Source organism: Pyxicephalus adspersus, chromosome 2, assembly GCF_032062135.1.
Source record: "Pyxicephalus adspersus chromosome 2, UCB_Pads_2.0, whole genome shotgun sequence".
Classification (NCBI taxonomy): Eukaryota; Metazoa; Chordata; class Amphibia; order Anura; family Pyxicephalidae; genus Pyxicephalus; species Pyxicephalus adspersus.
The window spans coordinates 101,392,950-101,412,252 of NC_092859.1; the positions used below are offsets into that span (position 1 = coordinate 101,392,950).

General features: G+C 36.9%; 1 protein-coding gene across 1 annotated transcript in view; it reads right to left on the reverse strand.

The window, feature by feature from the left end:
- Positions 1 to 10,675: 10,675 nt before the first annotated feature.
- TPRKB (TP53RK binding protein) overlaps positions 10,676 to 19,303 on the reverse strand; it is a 10,064-nt gene continuing 1,436 nt past the window's right edge. The window contains exons 2-5 of the mRNA XM_072401630.1: positions 17,419 to 17,576; positions 16,357 to 16,479; positions 12,794 to 12,970; positions 10,676 to 10,886 (exon numbers count right to left, since the gene is read on the reverse strand). Of these exons, the coding sequence (XP_072257731.1) occupies positions 10,800 to 10,886; positions 12,794 to 12,970; positions 16,357 to 16,479; positions 17,419 to 17,559 (528 nt within the window). The 5' untranslated portion in view covers positions 17,560 to 17,576 and the 3' untranslated portion in view covers positions 10,676 to 10,799. The remainder of the gene's footprint in view (positions 10,887 to 12,793; positions 12,971 to 16,356; positions 16,480 to 17,418; positions 17,577 to 19,303) is intronic.

Below are 19,303 nucleotides of genomic sequence, written 5' to 3' on the forward strand. Positions count from 1 at the left end.
GCATTTCGTTGGAGATGGGAGGAGGAGGACGTATCCCCAGGACCTGTGGGGACCAGCAGGACGCCGGGGGCAACAACGGAGTAAGGCAAATGGGGTTTTTTTAAGTTTTAGGCAACCCCGAGTCACACTCGGGATTACCACTAGGGGGGTTAAAGTGAAAATTGTGCAACCCCTTTTTTTTTTTAAAAAAAGGGTGTAGCTCCTCACTGTGGTGATCAAGACAGAATGGAGCGCAAAGCTTCCCAGGATACCTACGTCACGCATCCCATAAGGCTCGTGGCTGCTCCTTCTGCGCATTACCCTGATCATGCGCAGAAGGAGCCTTTCTTTAATGGATTGTCAGGACCTGCAGGATTTAAAATAAGTGTCTTTTTTTTTATTTTGGGTTTAGTTCCCCTTTAAAAGACTGGCATATTTCACTGATAGTTTTATGATGATCTAAAAATGGTTTGGAAATCAATATGATGTCATTTCCAAGATAAATTGTCACCAGTAGAAAAGTGGCAGAACTGTTAAACTTGAGATCATTCTTTAGCTCAATAAGGAAACATTTGTTAACAGCTGCAAGGATTTGGCAGGAGGAGTTTCTGCTAGGTCAGGGGGGCTGTGTCCATACAAATTGCTGAACCTGAGGTGCTTAAAGTCTGTGAGTGTAATACAGAGAAGACTTCCCTCAGGATAACATCAGCAAGCTGCATGTTACAACAACACAGGGATATATGCATGTGAATGGGTCAGAACACAAGGGCACATTGAAGCTGCATCGTTAGGAAGTAAATAAAACCCTGTGGATACATCAAACATGAATACTACAAAACGGTAAGAAACATTGGAATCTATTTTTTTTGGGATGAAGATAATTTTTTTTGATAGGTGATCATTCTACACATAAAAAGCATACAAAATGTTTTTAAGATTTGCATGAACTATTTGAAGAGTTTACAATCTAAGAGGGCAACAAATTGTTTGAAATGCTTACATTTTTGGAGCACCTATGGGTGCTTGTGATATCATTGTTCTGTCCTTAATGATAATGAAATCTTTGTTTAATATAGGAAAAAATTATTGTTTTATGAAACTGTAAGGAACAACATTATTAACAAGCCAAAAGTGTTCAGGTGTAATTCCACCTTTGTGGCAAACTGTAATTGATGACAGTTAATGTGTAGAAATGGTGAGAATCCCTTCCATAATTTGTATTTTAAAAATCCTTGTTTATAAAACCTTTAATTGCTGCTTGAAGTTGTGGATTTAGGCTAAAGCTTTCTACAGCTGACAAAAAAATATACACGTGGACAGAAAATGTTTTTGTTTTGATGGTTGCACGTGGGAACAAGTAGAAGTTTATCATACTTGAATAAGCCAGTAACAACATCACCAAAAACAATATAAACAAAACCAATAAAATGGTATATAAAAAATTAATTATTTTGATATCTTGGTTTTAAATATAAATCTCATCAGAAAATGTGCAACGACGGCAAGTTTCCACCCGTTGATACCGCTTTTTTTTTTTTTTTCAATTGGTCATTTACCATGTTTGTGAGTCAGTCTATGACACTGCGCTTCTACTATTCACAAGGCAACCACAAAAAAGTCTGACTATAGCTAATATTGATGCAGTATTTATACTTAACCAAAAGATATTATTTGGGACATCCATGAATATAAAACATTTATTAAGGATCATGTATTTGATGTTCTAATGTTTTAATAATGGTAAGTTAAATTAAATGCCATCTAGATACAGATTTTTTTTGTTTCCCCTTCTTTTAAAACCCCCTCTATGTCATCATGAAATAGGAATCCTCATGTATAAGTCCACAAAAGAGTTCACTGACATTTTTATTTTTAGTGGCATGATTGCAGGTATTAAATGCTTGATGTGTTTCATGGTAAAACCTGCTTTTTCAGGATATATAATACTAAAATGAAAAAAGTGTCCATTATATACCAAAATTGCCATGTTCAACAGTAAGGGTACGGCACTCTGATGTCTGTTATCCAAGGTATACACATGGATTCTGGAAACACCTCACCATGGGGCAACAGGGAGATAAAAACCTGGAAACAACCACTGCCACCAAGCATATGGCTTTATTATAAGTGTATTTCTATCTGACATAATAAATTTGAATTTTAACAAGGAATATGTGCATCATTAGATGAATTATATACATTAAAGTCCTAAATTTCTTGGTAGATTATTTTTTTTTGAGTAACCTTGCCAAAAAATGTTACATAACAAAATGTCAATGCACATTAATTTCCCTTTTATTTGTACAATAATTTTGTTTTTCTCTTTCCCAGAATACAAACCCTCCGGTCTCACAGACAAAGGCTTCCTGTAATTTATGTAGACAGCTGGCAAAATCAGTCCTGCATCTGCACTGAACAATGGTGTATTGATGAACTAGCCACTTACCTGCTGATCACCATGATTATTGTAATTGCACTATTGGGGTTATGGGCAAAAAAGGATTTCTGTATGTAACGGATCCATGGCACCGTGTAAAGCCCTGAAAACTGCATTGTACATGGTGGTACTTATGAAGAAAAATCCATCTATCAACCTTCAGAGTTGTATTTGAAGGATACTAATAATGATGGACAATGTCAACATGAAGGAAGACTTGAATAAATGAATATTTTTTTATGTCACATCTTAGTAACCAGTGAATGTTTACAGTAATTTTTTTATCACCTTACAGAAACTCATTTTGCACTGCTTTTTATGTGATGAAAAGTGTGGGAATATTGGATTAAGTTATTATGAATATAATGAAATGCCCTTGTAAAAAATTCTAACTATAAATCGGATTGTGAATATATCCTGTTTAACCCATGCTTTTTGTTTTTATGACTTTCATTTTATAATATGCTTGTTCAATAAATGGAATGACTTTTAGTATCTGTCTGCTCAATGTTCTCACAAGATATTTTGGAACAAAATTTGATGGTCTGGCTATATTTGTCTGCACGAAAAAGCTGTTTAACTGAAATGCTACATTTCCTTAAAAACATAATTCATCATAGATCTCCAGGCAAGTGCTTCCTGGGAGTTCACTTTACTAGATTTTTTTTGTTTTTGAAACATGGACATTTTCCTTTACTCTAAGCTGTTATAATCATTTCTTTAGGTGGATATCTAAAACTAAGGAAGAAAAAAGTATATTTGATTATATTCACATTCTTTCTGGACAGGTATCAGGAATTTCACTTGTGTAAATGTTATTGGATGCTCTATCACATACTGCATATTTATTGGCCCCATTATACACATGGCTAAATTAAAGATTCTTGTGCTAAACCTGTGACTTTTTATTTATGTATTTATTTATTTTTTTAAGTATGGTGGTTCATTAGCCCTTAAATGACCTGTAGTACATGAGAAAAGTTTACAAATTTGGAAAGACCTGTTATGTGCATAATAGAGAGCTTTTCATTTGTTTTTGAATAGGCTCATTAAATATTTGCTTAAATAATTAGCATACAGACAGTTGAAAAGATAAAGATAGAACATTCTTCGTTGTAATGCAACATTGCCAAGGTCTCATCTGCATGACCTGTTTGGTGATGCACCACCCCAATTTTGAATAGTTTCCATCAGCTAAAATTCAGTTGACCTCATTGGAAGAGGGAGGCACAAGTAGGTCATACAGCTAAGATCACCATGGACTAAACTTCATATATGTATGGTCCATACCCCTCTTTACAGCTTGGGGAGGATGGGTCGGCAGTAGTGCATTTGCTAAACCCCATGTGTCTCTGTGCTGTGTTTTCATTCTTCATTGTTTTGGGAGTGTTCAGACTCCACACTGCTCATGCCAACCTTCTGCAATATATTTGGTTTCTCTCCTAGTACAACCTCATGTTTGCAGAAGCCCCTTGGTGCTGGGGCTGGTGATGTCTGAGACAAGATGGCAGGGAACAATAGCCTAACATACCTAAATACTTTTCAAGAGGAGTGAGCCTGAGATTTTCAATGATGTAGTGAAGGTAGCCTCCTAATCCCTGAGCTACAGGTACAAATTTTCCCCAGATCTCTCATCCAGGAATCCAGGTTGCCCCTTGATCAACTTAAATCTACACGTTTAAGTTGACCACTGATTTCTCACCAACACGATCTAATTGCTCCCGATCAATCTCCCACAAGTCGCTCCATGATCTATCAGACACAAGTACAAGATATGTTTTTGTAATTGCTTAAAATATTCTATTGCGTAGCTTGTATTGTTGAACCTTTTGCAATGCATGGTTTGAAAAAATTATTCCCAGGCTATGCCACATGCATTTACAGGTCCATGCTGACTATAACAGTGTGGTACTTCTCTTTCCCATGTATAGTAAAAAAACAAGCACAAAACTTCCATAGAACTTATTCCAGTTATAAGAACTAATTTTTGAAAAGGATGTGAGGTCATAATTTCTCCTCTTCTGTAACTGTCAGAAAGAGAAGAGATCAGTGGGGCATCCAGATTCACATGGTATGGGCCCCATCCTTACATGCTTCTTTGGGGTAGTTTGTGATGGGGGCAGGCACTTTCTATAGTGAATCGTGTTAGTGTGTGTTTGTGAATGTGTGTGCAAGAGGCTTTTCTGCAAGGCAGTTGTACAGCCAAACCAAACACAACATTAATTGAGACATAATCTCAAAGCAATGTTGATTAGTATGAATTGTAAGTATTACCTTTTGATAGTGAAGTTTAAAAAAACCTATTGTGCTTTTCTATAGCTGTGCAACTGTCTGACCTCTTCTGCCTTTTAGTCTCCATTTGTGGTCTGACAGTTGATCACTACCTACTTCTAGCACTGCAAATCCTACCTCTTCGTAGACACATGGTTACCATTGTAATGCAGGGATGCTGGGTAGTATAGTCTTCTATTTTTCTTCCTACATGAGTTAATTCTCACTAGCGGAATTTAAAGACGAAAGGCAATGAGATGCATTGTGGTGTGCAAACACATTTGGCTAACATCATGTGAGAACTAATGTGGCACACCTGTAGTAGGCTAACTTTGTTTGACCTGGAAAAAAGATGTTTGTGTAGCTGTCTAGAACCTGAGGCTACTTCACTGCAATTCTCATGCTGGATTTGAATGAAATCTATCCAGCAGTAATATCTTTGCTATACATGTATTTTCAGTACAGTAACTTGCGCTTAAGCTAAAACTGAGGCCCTACTGCGTGTGTAAGGATAAGACTATAGCTCTAAAATATCTCTTTGAATATTGATGATATAGTTCATAAACAATCTTTATTGCCATTGATAGTTCATTGCTATTGACAGTATTTACTATCTAATTGTGTTCTACCATTTTATTTATGGCTAGTGTAAAAAAAAAGATGGACTAAATACAAGACAGCCTCTTGGCTTGGGATGGCCTTCCCTGTGCTTGTTATATTATCAAACTCTTACAGATTGAAAATTTAGGGTCTATACACAATTGTGGGGTAAAAACATTGTGTGGTTGCCCTTTTATTATTATTAATATCAGTGTTCTCCACAGCCCCATTTACCAGGGCGCTCCACCCGGCACTTTTCAGTAACCACCCGGCTGTTTTTGGGTGGTTACTGAATAGTTGGGTCACAATACAAGGGCTGCCACCCACCTACAATTTCTTACCACCCGGCATAAAGAAAATTCTGGGTTAAACACTGAAGATTATTACACAGTATTTATAGAGCGCCAACATATTACGCAGCCCTTTTGCAAAGTCCATAGTCATGTCACTAGCTGTCCCTCGAAGGAGTTCACAATCTAATGTCGCTATCATAGTAATATGTCATTAATACAGTCCAAGGTCAATTTTGAGGAGACGCCAATTACCCTAAGTGCATGTTTTTGGAATTTGGAGAAAACCAGAGTACCGGGAGGAAACCCACGCAAACACGAGGAGATCCTGCAAACTCTATAGAAATAGAGTCCTGGCTGAGATTCGTATCTGAGACCTAGTGCTGCAAAGACCAAAGTGCTAACCTCTGAGCCACCGTGCTGCCATTTACTATTTACTGAAGGGAAAAACATTTGCACACAGACAGAAACGTAGCCACAAATGATGTCACAGCCATGTGTAGCATGGTTCCCAACGGCTCCCATTCACTTAAATAAAAGCAGAAGGGACTGTGGTTGAGCTTGCGGCCAAACATAGTGTTTTTCTTGTGCATCAACTATGTGCACCTTGGTGGTACCCATATATATATTTAATATAAAAATAGAAGGATTTTATTCTTAAATTGTCAGAGCCTCTGAAGTTTAAAAGCTTGGTAGATAGATGAATGGGCTAAAATGGTAATTATAAATGAAATAAACTCCAATATTTGCCAACATTCATTTTTTTTGTTAAGGAACTAATAGCCAGTTGTCTATGCCCAACTGCTGCTTGGAATGCCATTCTTGGAGTTCCATTCTCTTTAGAGTTGCTTAAACCCAGGTTGCCCATGCTTTTTTTTTAATATGTTTTATTCATACAACTAGCTATACTGTAAAAGGAACAGTCCTCCTCAAGGTAGGAATGCAGGAACATAAATAATGTGTTTGTGTCATTACACATGCAACGTTCAGGCGTGAGCTAATGCTAACGTAATCACTCAATACTTGGGTCAGTTTCTACGCACAATGTTTTTATTCGTATTGCCTACTGTTTATGTGAAAGGTTCAGCAATCAAATTTGTGAATTTGTTCAAAAAAGGATGTGAATGAAGCGTACCTGATGATGAAAGCTATTCCAACTGAATTTGTGTCAAACACTTGACTGTGCCAATATATTTCATGAGATATTCCATGCTCTGTTTTGTCAGCAAAACTAAACATACCTGGTATTTTCCATGGTGATGAGCCATGAACACTCCAGCAAGGAATGGTTAGTCTCACTGACACAAAAGCAGAGCTCTAACATGCTTTGTCTAACAAATCAACATGTTTTTGCCTAGAAGTTTAAACCTCACCTCTGAAATTATTATTTTTTATTTGCAGATCTGAGACCTTCTGATAAAGGTTATACCCCAGTAGAACAATATTCTAAATACATCTATTTTAGATTTATTACAGATTTATCTGGATATACCAGTTAGAGTTTATGATAAAAAAACAAATGGCAATTAGGAAAAAAAGCAAATTAATCTTATTCACTATACTTTTCGCTCCCAATGTAGTTTTAACACTTGTAAGATGATCACAGGGCATTCATTTAATGTATGGGGCCTCTATGTGTGCCACAGCCTCTATGTTTAATTTTTATACATGAGGTCAATTACGTAATTACGGTATGTATATTCTTTTTTTATTCTTTAAATATGGATGCAAAATCGAGCTGCTTGGTGTAAACTACATTTACAATGTGCATTTATATTATAAACTTTGTAAGAATACACGTTTGTCTCTTGTGTTTTTTTTCCCACGTACATTTATTAACTCAAAGTGCTTAATAAAAAATGCACTCTCCGCTCTATTTAGAGGAGACAGACTGGGAAATATTGATCAATATATCAAGCAGTTTCAGCTTTTATTACCTGTAGGGATTAGCAAACTAAGCGACTAAAATATATAACCGCTATCTGTAGATTTGTGTAAAACTGCTTGTGAACAAACATGAAATACATTTATATAATAAATTGCACAGGTCCAACTTGTGCTGCTAAAACAATGCTGAAGCATAGACTCCACAAACCCCTGAAGGTTTCCTGCGGTATCTGGCACCAAGTCTTAGCAGATCCTTTGGGTCATGCTGCCCATGCGAGCCTGCCTTCTTTTCAAAGTGTATCAAACTGCATCTTTTTCCATGGTAAACGATGCACCCAGCCATCTGCTTGATCCAGCAGAAAATGTGATTATTCAGACCAGGCCACCTTCCAGTGTGGCATATTTTATTTCTCATGCCCACATGTTCTATATAGGTGCCTATGGTACTGGGCTGGGGCCTGCATGGGCCCTCTTGTTTTACTCTTCTCACACTTAGCAGCTCCACTGCTGTATTTTTACAGCAAGGCCGCAATGCACTGTGTGGTCTAATGTCATTTTCTAATGGCCAGCAGATTTCTTCAGTGATCTGGGCTACAGAAACTGTTTTGTGGGATCAGACCAGGCAGGCTAGCCTTCTACCCCTCCAACACATGCCCTGGCGAATCAGTTGACCTTGATCACACATAGATTTGTCACGGGTTCACTGGTTTTCCTTCAATGAACCACTTTAGGTGGGTACTACTAACCAGGGGCTATACTGGGGCCAGCTAAAAAAAATACCCACTGTCTTGAAGATTTTTTGACTCTGACCCAGTACAATTTGGCCCTTGTTAAAGTTGTTTAGATCTTTACAACTGCCCATCTTTCCTGACACCAAGCTGCATCTACAAGTACTAAATGTTTTCTTGCGGACTAATATATAACTAAAATACATGTCACTTTCACAGATGCCACTGTAACAAGATAAACTAGGTAAATTAAGTAAAAAAAAGTTTAGGCTTGATTTGTTTTCAGTAAATTTAGGCAACTGTAATTAAATAGGTGCCCATGGTTTTGACATTAATCAACAAGATCTTTATTGTTAGGGCTTGTTCACACCAGAAAACACATCTATTAATATGTAATGCAAGTTCAAGAAACCTGTTTAACAGGCTTATAGTAAAAATGTATTTAAAGGTAAATGCTCTATGCAAGAGTGTACATCAACTTCATAATTTCATTATGAACTTCAAAATATTCATTATTGTATTCTGTCCTTTTTAAGAAGAGGACTGATGATAAAAGCTTCTTTTTTTATTATACTTATAAGCCTATATTGTGCATTTTTTGGAGGTGTGAGAGAAACCATAATGCCCAAAGGAAGAAGTCAGAATGCCAGCCACTGAGTCATCCATGCCACCCCCACTTCAGTAGTTTTCTATGCTAAGAGGTTTTTAATGTTTGCTGCTATACTAAAACATAGATACAATGAATTCAGACTGAGACTTGTTAAGTAGTATAATCTAAATAAATTTATAGTGGCTCAATTTCTTGTTATATATTTTTTACAGAACATTATGTTTAAAGAATGCCTTGCACTTAAATAGGTCTTTACATTGGTTAGTACAGCTGCTGAATACAGATCTTCTTTGGTAGAACAGTTTGACTCTCAGTCATGTACTGGACAATATCTTGCTTTGTCTAAATGAGTAGTACTGGATGTATTCCAGCTGTGAAGTATAGCACTCAGGCTGGCTGTGCCGAGTGCCCAGATGTGAATCATGGTGACACCTGTTTATCCACAGTGAGATATTAACTATGAATGCATAAACAAAACTATCCTAGCTTGACATAAAAAGATTACCTTTGTTTACACTGATGGTACATCGTGTTTGCTGAAAGGCCACATGACACTGTGCCAGTGCTGAAAGTGTAAGTCCTTTTGTTGTTGTTTGGCATGAGTAGCAACATGGAAATGACAGCAGCTTCTGAGGTTCTCCAGTCTTTGTCAAATTAGTGACTAAAAAAAGATCATATCGAACCATAAAATATGGGCTACATAAAGAAAAACACTTTGTAATTCATGGAACCAAAGCAATCTGTGATGAGAATATGTCATGTGTGTATTAAAGCGGACCCATTACCAAAATTTTTATTTTATATAAAAGGGTACATAACTATTTTATAAAAGGTAGAAATTATGTTTTTAGTTAATTTTAGTTTTTTTTAAAGGGGGGAAGCCCCTTTTACTTCGATTTCGGGCTTTTTCCTGCAATGGGAGAAAATGTGCTGATCTAGCGCATGCTAAAAGAGATCAACGCTCTTTTTTTCCCCATTTTCAGTAGGCTACATCACCTGATATTGTGCCTGTGCTGAAGGGATTATGGTGTCTGTGGAAGTAAAGTGGAAGTTAAAGTTATTTTTAAATTTAGTTCCACTTTAGGTATATCTATCTATCTAAATATAAGTTATATATAATATACATATATTGTACATCAATGTGTAAACATTCCCCTTCCATGCAGAATTTCTGGCAGCTGGCAACTCGCCAGTCACTTAGGCACTTGCCAGGCAGCACTGGTTCATAAAGAACCAGTGTTTGCACATGTGACAGCTGGCAGCAGTAATAGTGCCGCCCAATGCAGGCCATATTCATTGCCAATGGGGGCTGCTGCAGGGAGACTCCACATGTAGCATCTCCATAAGTGGCAGCATTTCCTGGTGTGAGGATGCAGTAAAGGCACTGCAACCTCACCAGTGCCAGTGTGAATTAGCCAATCTTAGAACCTTTATTATGAAGTAGGCATTTTTCGAGTTCTATTTATATTTTATATTAGAATTTTAGAACAAGAAAACAGTTTTCTGATGCAGAAATTGTACACTGCTTACTTATGAGACTTGGAAGGCAGAAATTGCTGTTTGGAGGTTGGAGTTCTTCTTTTGTCTAATACAAGGTAATTGGTTGGTTAGAAGGAAGTTTAGATCAGGGTTATTAGCAAACCTTTTAGATGTTGGTATAAATTATAATCTTCACATTGGTTCTTGAGGGGGATAGAGTTAAATTCTCCTATTATATATATATATATATATATATATATATATATATATATATATATATATATATATATATAGGTGATGTCAAGATTTCCAATAAATTGAAGCTGCTTTAGCCCTGATTTTATACAATGCTTACATTGAATTGTATGAACAAACAAAATATGAAAACACAACATAAAAGTATTTTTTTTTATTTACAAAAGAAAGATAGAAAATAAAAGTAACTGTACAAAGCACAATACCAATTTTTAAACTATAGGTGATCATCATTGTCTAGAGTCGTTCCAATATTATGTTCCTTACAATACATCTTTCACTGCCATTCTGCAGATTACAGCATCCAGTACAGAACCAATTTTATCTTCTTCTGAGGTCATTTTATACATCTGCAAAAAAATAGTGTTTTACAAATTTTAATGATTTGCAAACAAATATAACAGTGAACAAGCCGCTGAATGACACTGGATTACATACTGGATAATGCCACTTATGTAGGAAACTTTACAATGAGTGAAGTAAAAAGGTTGGTATTTATGCTAGGGAACCAATCTATTTTGTCTTCCATCAATACTTTTTGAGTCACTGACTTAGAACGAGCATATAGTAAGTGATGTCAGAACTCCTGATCTGCATACTAGTTTGGGTCAATAACTTACAATACATACTTCCTGGTAAAGGTTATACCGGTAGTATCTGTTATAGGTACCCATATACCGTGTTTCCCCGATGATAAGCCATCCCCATCAAATAAGGCACCCCCCGATTTTGCCCAAAACAATAAAATAAAGCACCCCCCACAAATAGTACACTCCCTATACCTGCGCCTGAAAAATTCTCCCATTCGGGTGGTACGGTGGGTAACTGTGTGCCTCTGTGTGACTCCTCGGTCCTGGCTGCAGTGCAGAGCGAAACAGAAAGTAACTTCAAAGGCCGCGCACGTGCCCGCGACTCCGCGCCAGGAAGGACAAGCAAGCTGCTGATGTTTAATAATAATCCCTGCCCTAACGGAGTCTGTTACCCGGCCGTGCGGTAAAAAAGTGAGTCAGTGAACAGAAGGGGACAATGAATGGCACAGAGTGATCAGAAGGGGACAATGAATGGCACAGAGTGATCAGAAGGGGACAATGAATGGCACATGAGTGATCAGAAGGGGACAATGAATGGCACAGAGTGATCAGAAGGGGACAATGGATGGCACATACGGTAGTGATCAGAAGGGGACAATGAATGGCACATACGGTAGTGATCAGAAGGGGACAATGAATGGCAAAGAGTGATCAGAAGGGGACAATGAATGGCACATGAGTGATCATGAGTGATTTTCAACAATAAATGTGTACTGTAGTCTTCTTCATAGAAAAATAAGACATCCCCCTGAAAATAAGACCTAGGGCATATTTTGGCATTTCAAAAAATATAAGACAGTGCCTTATCATAGGGGAAACAGGGTAGGAGGTAATCACTTAACAAGGTAATTATTTCTAGCTCTAATACAGCAATACCTGTATATAGGAATCACAGTGCTTCCCATCAGGGAGGGGGTCATATCACATGACTGGACAGTAATACTTTTTCTATGTTGGGACATGTGGGAAGGGGAACCTTTGTTGATTCAATAAATGTCAGGTGTGGATTTTTTCAGGCATGCTTAAGTAAGGTGCACAATTGGTAGATGGTTTAGAATACAATCTAAACAGTGTATCTAGTAGGGGAAACAGATAAGCATCCCAAAGTAAGGCTATGTACACACGTGCAATAATTGCTGCTGGAAAGGAACTTTTTACGATCCTTTCCAACGACAAACGACTGCACGATGCATGAATGAGTGCTGTACATACAGTGCCCTTCGGCTCTTTGGAAAAAGAATGCTCTGCACTCCTTTTTTGTTCACTTCCATTACAATCGTTCCTTGTCCATAGACCCGCCAGGATGGTCGTTCGGACAATGGACGACAAGCACTATATACACACAGGATTCTCGTCTGATATCAGCCCTTAGACAGTTATCGGATGAGAACCATTGCAGTTGTGTACCTAGCCTAACACTGTCCCGTTATAAACTAGATTATTCGATATGTATGGTCAGCTTTGAAGTCAAACAGACTTAGATGTATTTCCTACTAAGAGCTTTGTGACAAGCATCCTGAGAATTTTCCTTTTAAATTCAGATAACAAACAGGATACACATCAGCAATTATCAGTGTGAAGATTAGGTTTTATCTTAGTCATAGCATTTCAGCAAGCATCAAACAATACATTCAAAACAAAAGTATTGATCTAATGGCTCAAAGTACCTTTCTCACTTTGGTGAGGTCTGTAACTTGTGACAGCTCTGCTAGAGGCACTTGCTGGCCTTCCACATGAGAGATTATTTCTTGAGATTTCAAGGATTTAGTCCCATCGTCAGTCAAAACAACAAGAACTCCAGAATCACTGTCTGACAGGCCAAACTTTTTAAAAGCTTCCGAAATCTAAATGGAAAAGACATTAATATGCCTTCTTTTTTTAGACATATCATGTTTATACACATTCATTTCCTCGTGCAGAGGAAAGAAGACTATTTGTGTGTCCAATAGTACCTTTTAAATAAAGTATTTGAGACGAAGGCACTGCATATTTTTGTAAACATGTATGCTTTCAAGGTTATCAGGAACATATAAATGTTTAATGGCTGAACTCTGAGCTAACAGTTACACACAAAATTGTGATGTATATATGTGAATTGAGTTTTTTTTGTTCAGCTAGTATTGAGCCAGACGACTTAGCAGAAAGCAGTCAGAATGAAGGAAGAAAAACTCAAGCCATTATATTATGTTCTGTTCAAAAATTAAGTATGATTAGTCCGATTTAATAAAGCTCTCCAAGGCTGGAGAGGATACACTTTTATCAGTGAAGCTGGGTGATCCAGCAAACCTGGAATGGATTTTTTAAAAATTAATTTCTAAGCAAATATTTTGAATCCTGGACCAGATCCATTCCAGGTTTGCTTGATTCTCCAGCTTCACTGATGAAAGTGTATCCTCTCCAGCCTTGGAGAGCTTTATTAAATCAGGACCAATGAGTTTATCATCAATACACATAGTATTTATTTTTTAATAATAATAAAAAAAAGACATAAGGAAACTCCAATTGCTGACATCTAAATATTTTAGTTTCCTGGCTGTCATGCTGACCCTCATGCTTCTGTACTTTGACACCTTAGACATTGTTCAAAAATACAAAACAAGAAATGACTTCTCTGACATTCCTGATTGACATGCATATTTTGGGTAAGGAAACAAAGTACTCAAGCCAGGGGGGAGATCAGCAACAACTTCAACAGTTGAAAAGTTTACTTTAATGTCAAAGTATTAGGGACAATTTGAAAACTGATCTGCAGGAAAAGGTTGATTCAACAAGTCAGAATCCAGTTATTATTTCTGCAGTCATTGAAAATGAAAATTGGATTTTACATTTTCAAATCTTATTATAAACTGTCTGGCAATTAGCAGAATCCATGTCACCAAAAAGCGGTGTTAGCACTGCAGGAAAGAACCTCCCATAGGACAGACTAGAAGAAAGGGCATTGTCCTATCACATGACACATGACTGCATTTTTAGCACAGAAAACAGTTTTAGTTATATTTTAACACTATAGCTTATTTAAAGTGGGGATGAAGTGGGGAAGGTAGTATTTTTTTTATATTGGATAAAGATCAACTTTAAATGTTCCTTTACAAAAATGTTTATACAAAGAGCAGCACAAATATTGTACAGGAGGAAAGTACCATGACATTATCTGTTTAACAAATGGTTACATTCAGCTGAATAACAACTAAGAATAGAAACAAAACAAATTTCTGTTCTTAAAATAATACCAGTCTACCCTGTCTTGCTCTAAGCAAAGAGAAGCGAAGAAGGGAAATGGCTTCATATAAAAGTCAATTAAAATTTTGTATACTCTTCTCTACATTCCAACACAGCCCTAAGGCAATGATAAAGATTGGCATTCATTCACACACCAAAACCTCTCCAATTAGAAAGTCGTTCTTGGAGCCAAAGTTATTTTTGTGCACAGTAATAAAAAAGTTTCAAATTGTATTCGTGTACAAAACAAAGTAGGGGTGAAAGTTTTGTGAATTTCCACACACAACTAAAAACGCTATTAAAAAGTATTAGTTTTTACCTTTTACCTTTACCTTAGTATTTTAGTTTTATACCTTACAGGCATACCTGAGGAAATATATAAACAAACTGCAGTTGCTGCATTTCCTAATTACAGATACAAGCAACAAATTTATCATATTTGGCCTGAATTAATAAAGCTCTCTAAGAGTGGAGAAGATAGACTATCATAGGAAAGAACCTGTGTGATCCAGCAAACCTTGTTAGCAAATTATTTCAGTCCTGAACCAGATTGATTCCAGGTTTGCTGGATCTCCCATGTTCACTGATGAAAGTGTATCTTCTCCAGGCTTGTAGAGCTTTCATTAATCAGGCCTAATGTCACAGTCCAATGCAATAATTGTGTTGCAATCCTTTGCGCCTAATATTGTTTTAGACTTGCTATACTTTTTACTTTATGCAAAAGAGTGGCTGGTTATCCCCATAGAATTGCCTTTAGGGCATTGAATGCTGCAACTAAAAGGGACCTCCTTTTTTAAAATGTAAAGCCAAGACAGATTTTTTTCATGTGTTTTTATAATTAACATTGCTAACATTGCTTGGGTTAAAAGTTGTAAACTGCCAGCAAGTTCAGCTCAGTTTTAAAATGAATGTGAAACCTGGGCCCACTGTGGGAAGCGGGACACAAAGCATTTTTTAAAAACAATTACATTTTTTTATGATTAAACTTTGCAGCATTTTGGCTCAGATTGTCAGTAACCACAAAGCTGTACATGTCTCAGACCCTTCATTCAAATCACTGTAGGTCCATATTGGTGAACTAAACACATTTGGGTTATATTGCATTAGGACACCCTTTTCCAATAAATTGCACCGGGTCAGGCAGCACCTCACTAAAAAACAGTACATAAGTTACAGTGAGCTGTACTGCAGGTATGCAAGGACAGTTCGTTGGGTTGGTACTAAAGGGAAATGGTGTAAATGGACTCAGTACCATTCAATATTTTCTTTTTTTTAAACTTTCACTAAGCCATATATTTTCTGAAATCAAAGAACCAGTAGAATTTAAGATTCTATATGTTTAAAAATCTTATTCCTACCAATCAGCAATTATGTCAGGAAAGGTAACTGGGTAGTATTGGACGAGGAGTAATACTAGTGGTCCCTGGGGAGGTGGATTACTGTGGACAGGAGAGGAGCAGCTTAAGTAGTGGTGTCAGAGGAAGGGGCACTGGTTTCAGAAAGACGAGAAGAGGAGACCACCAGACAGGTAGGTAAGCAGATTGATGAAGAAAAGGGGTCCGCAGGGGAGTGTCTTGTTGGACATAAGATAGAACACAGGGAAGGACACCTGCTACAGCCTAGTGGATGTGATCAACAGAGATTTGTATTCTTTACACATTTTGTTAAGGTTTTTGGCGACCATAAGCTCACAATCAAGTTAAATACAGCTGCTACAAGCAGCTTATGTTCCATTGTAAGTCTTACATTAGGGGACATTCTAATTTAAAGCAAATATCTCAATATTCAAAAACATCAAGCTGTCACAATTGTCACCACTGCAATCAGGCATACATAGCTATATTGATAAGGATTTAACACCAAGTAAGTAGGACCTTACTAGTCACATTCCTTCATTTGTAGAGACAAACATTTTTGTAAAGCTTGTGGAATTTTTGGATTTGTGTAATACAGAACAACCTTCATTTATTATACATTATAAAGTGGGTATTTGGATTAGGGCCATACTTACATTGTTTGTGGGTGATAAATTAAATATAATTTCTGAGTTAAGACTTCTTGTTTTCATTTTTCCCAACAGCTGTAAATGGACAGCTTTGTTTGCTGCAGTAAGAACCTGAAGTGGATCTACAATCTGCAAAGTGAGACCAAAAATAAAATCTAATAAATAAAGGCTCTTTAATGTTTCAAAGATATATGTTAATGATATCAGCAATGGGTGTTAATGTTCAAAATCATAATAATTTGATAATGCTGTGAACTACTGATTAGGAGATACCAAATACCAATTTGTTAAAATACATCTACGTTTTGAATATGTGTGCTAGTAATAGCTGGTTTTGTAGATTACAATTATCTTTTTTTAAATGTATTACAAGACTAATATAGCCACCGGTGCTAAAAAAATAAAAAGTTATTGGAATCAAATCATCGAATGAACCAACATATTTTTTACAGCACCTATATTTTACTCTATTTATGAAAATGACATTCCTAGTGGGAATCTTCCAAGTCCATGTGTTCCAATGGCTGTAGTTCATTCCCATATCGGAACATTTGAGGGAATGTCAGATTCCCTGTTTTACAAATAGAGCCCATTGTGTTTTAATTGAATAGAAATAAATTCCGTATGCATACTTTTTACTGATAAAGCATTGCATGTATGTGTTTTCATTTAAAGAGTTTTTATTTGGGCTGAAAGCTGTATTATAATTATGCCTACATGAAAATAAATGACATTTAAGATTTAAGAGAGAACTCCACTTTTAATAAAATTAATACAACACATAATTGATACAGAAACCATATTGTAATAAAATGTTAATAAAAACTGTAATAGAGTTTAATGCAATGTGGAAACCTTGAGGTGTTCTGTACAATGTTGGTGCATGGAAAGGCCCCTGCAATGTAATTTCCTACTTGTGGTTGGCTTAGTAGTTTTATCTAAAAAATGTGTGAGAGGGTGTAGCAAATTTTAAAACAACCAGCAGTAATGGTGCTTGTCCTATCTAAATACACAATGTATACATCTTAATTTATAGATTAAATAAAGCAAGATTTTATAAACTCTTACCATTGCAGGATTTAGTAAAGCTCCCTCAATAGTTCCATCCATTGCTTTTTTTCGTAGTTCAGATGCATTTTTAACATCTTTAAATAACAGTAATGATACTTTGTGTTCGGGAAAAAGTTCAAGGTGATAGGTTACCTCCATTGTACTGTATAGGACCCCTGTGAATGTAAGAAAATATTACATATTAATGCACTATACCTAATTCTGTGTAGGACCCCAATGAGTATCCAAACAGTTCTGACCTATTAAGGAAAGGAAATGAGACCTCTAAAGGTGTCATATGGTCTTGTCAACAGAGACTCGCTATTGCAGCAACTTTTTTATACTTGCTTTGTGTGTAAACAATTATATACTGGTAAGTGCAAGTTTAGGTTCTGCATTAAAGGCATTTAGGCATTAAAAGGCATGGCCATTTTTTGTTAGAACAGCATTTTTAATCAAGAAAGTAAAGAACTCTATCCTGTACTGTGTACAAATAGGAAGGTAGACTACTCTATCTGCTATTTAGCGGTATAGCCTCGTATACTTCTTACCTGCCCACTGGGAACTGATCCCACATCAAAACAATAATCCTGATCAACAACTGATCCAATGCCTAAAGGGCAGAACAGTTATAATAGGAAAGATGTAACAATGAACCAGAAATAGGGACATGGTGATATCCCCTGCTGGCCTGAGCACTGTAGCAGAGAAGTGTGATTTACAAGTCTGGCTGGATAGGGTTACAGATGCTTTGGCAAGTAAAACAGTTCACATTTATTTATTTCAAGTGCTTTAGATGCTTGTGTTGAGTTCAACTTTATCAAGCTGGCTATTGTATACTGTCCAATTTAATGTTTACTTTTGTTTTGCATGAAACAAGAGTTGTAGGACTGATATTTGTTTCCATAATTGTAAAATGGGGGGTTTATTTAGGTAGGGGTAGGTAAAGGCAGATAACTGGTTTACTTTTAGTATACGCTCATTTTTTAATTGCTTGGATTTCTAAAGTTCAGGAATTATACACAAGCATATTGAGAAGAATATAAAAATTGCTACCAGTAATTTAGAAAAATAAATGTAAAGCTTACACTGAAATCAATGTGGTTCAAAAAATGAAGTCAAACATATCATAGCACCTCACATACACTCCAGTGCTTAATGACTGTTTGGAAAGGAGGCAAATAATGGTTTAGCTACTACAATATATTACCTATTATAAAAATACTGCTGCAGGAAGTCAACAACCAAAACTACAGGTTTAATGAACCCCTACAGTGCCAGATAACTGGCAGCAATGTTCAAGTGTGGTACTTTACATCCTCTACAGTCCTGGTGCCCATCATGCTGCAGGTCCTGGGCTGGGTCTGTGTAGAACAGAAGCAGGGTGCCAGGCCCAAATGGATTCTATGCCCTAGCGCCTGGCACCTAAATGTAAACAGCCATGTCAAGTGAAGTCCCGGACAGATAGAGGAGAGAGCGGACAGAAGCCTGTACACTGTACTGACCTGAACACCAATGTGTGCTTGTGGGATGAGTTGAAAACACTGCCACTGAACACAAAGTTACCAATGTGGTCTCTAAAACCATTGTTGGGGTTATTATTGACATCACCGACACCCATGCAAGGAGTTAATGTTGTGGTTAATGACACCAAGCAGTGCTCAACCCGAAAACTTTTTTTAATCTGGGTGGGAAGAAATTGTAGGCAGGTAGCAGCCCCTGTATTGTGACCCAACACATCAGTAACCACCCACAAACACCCGGCAGATTGCTGAAAAGTGCTGGGTGGTGCGCCCGGCTAAAAGGGGCTGGGGAGAACACTGCCAAGGATGGGGAATCAAGGTGGAATTTTTCACTGAAGTCACTAACAAAGGAATGCTGGGGACTATTATTGCAGTTACTG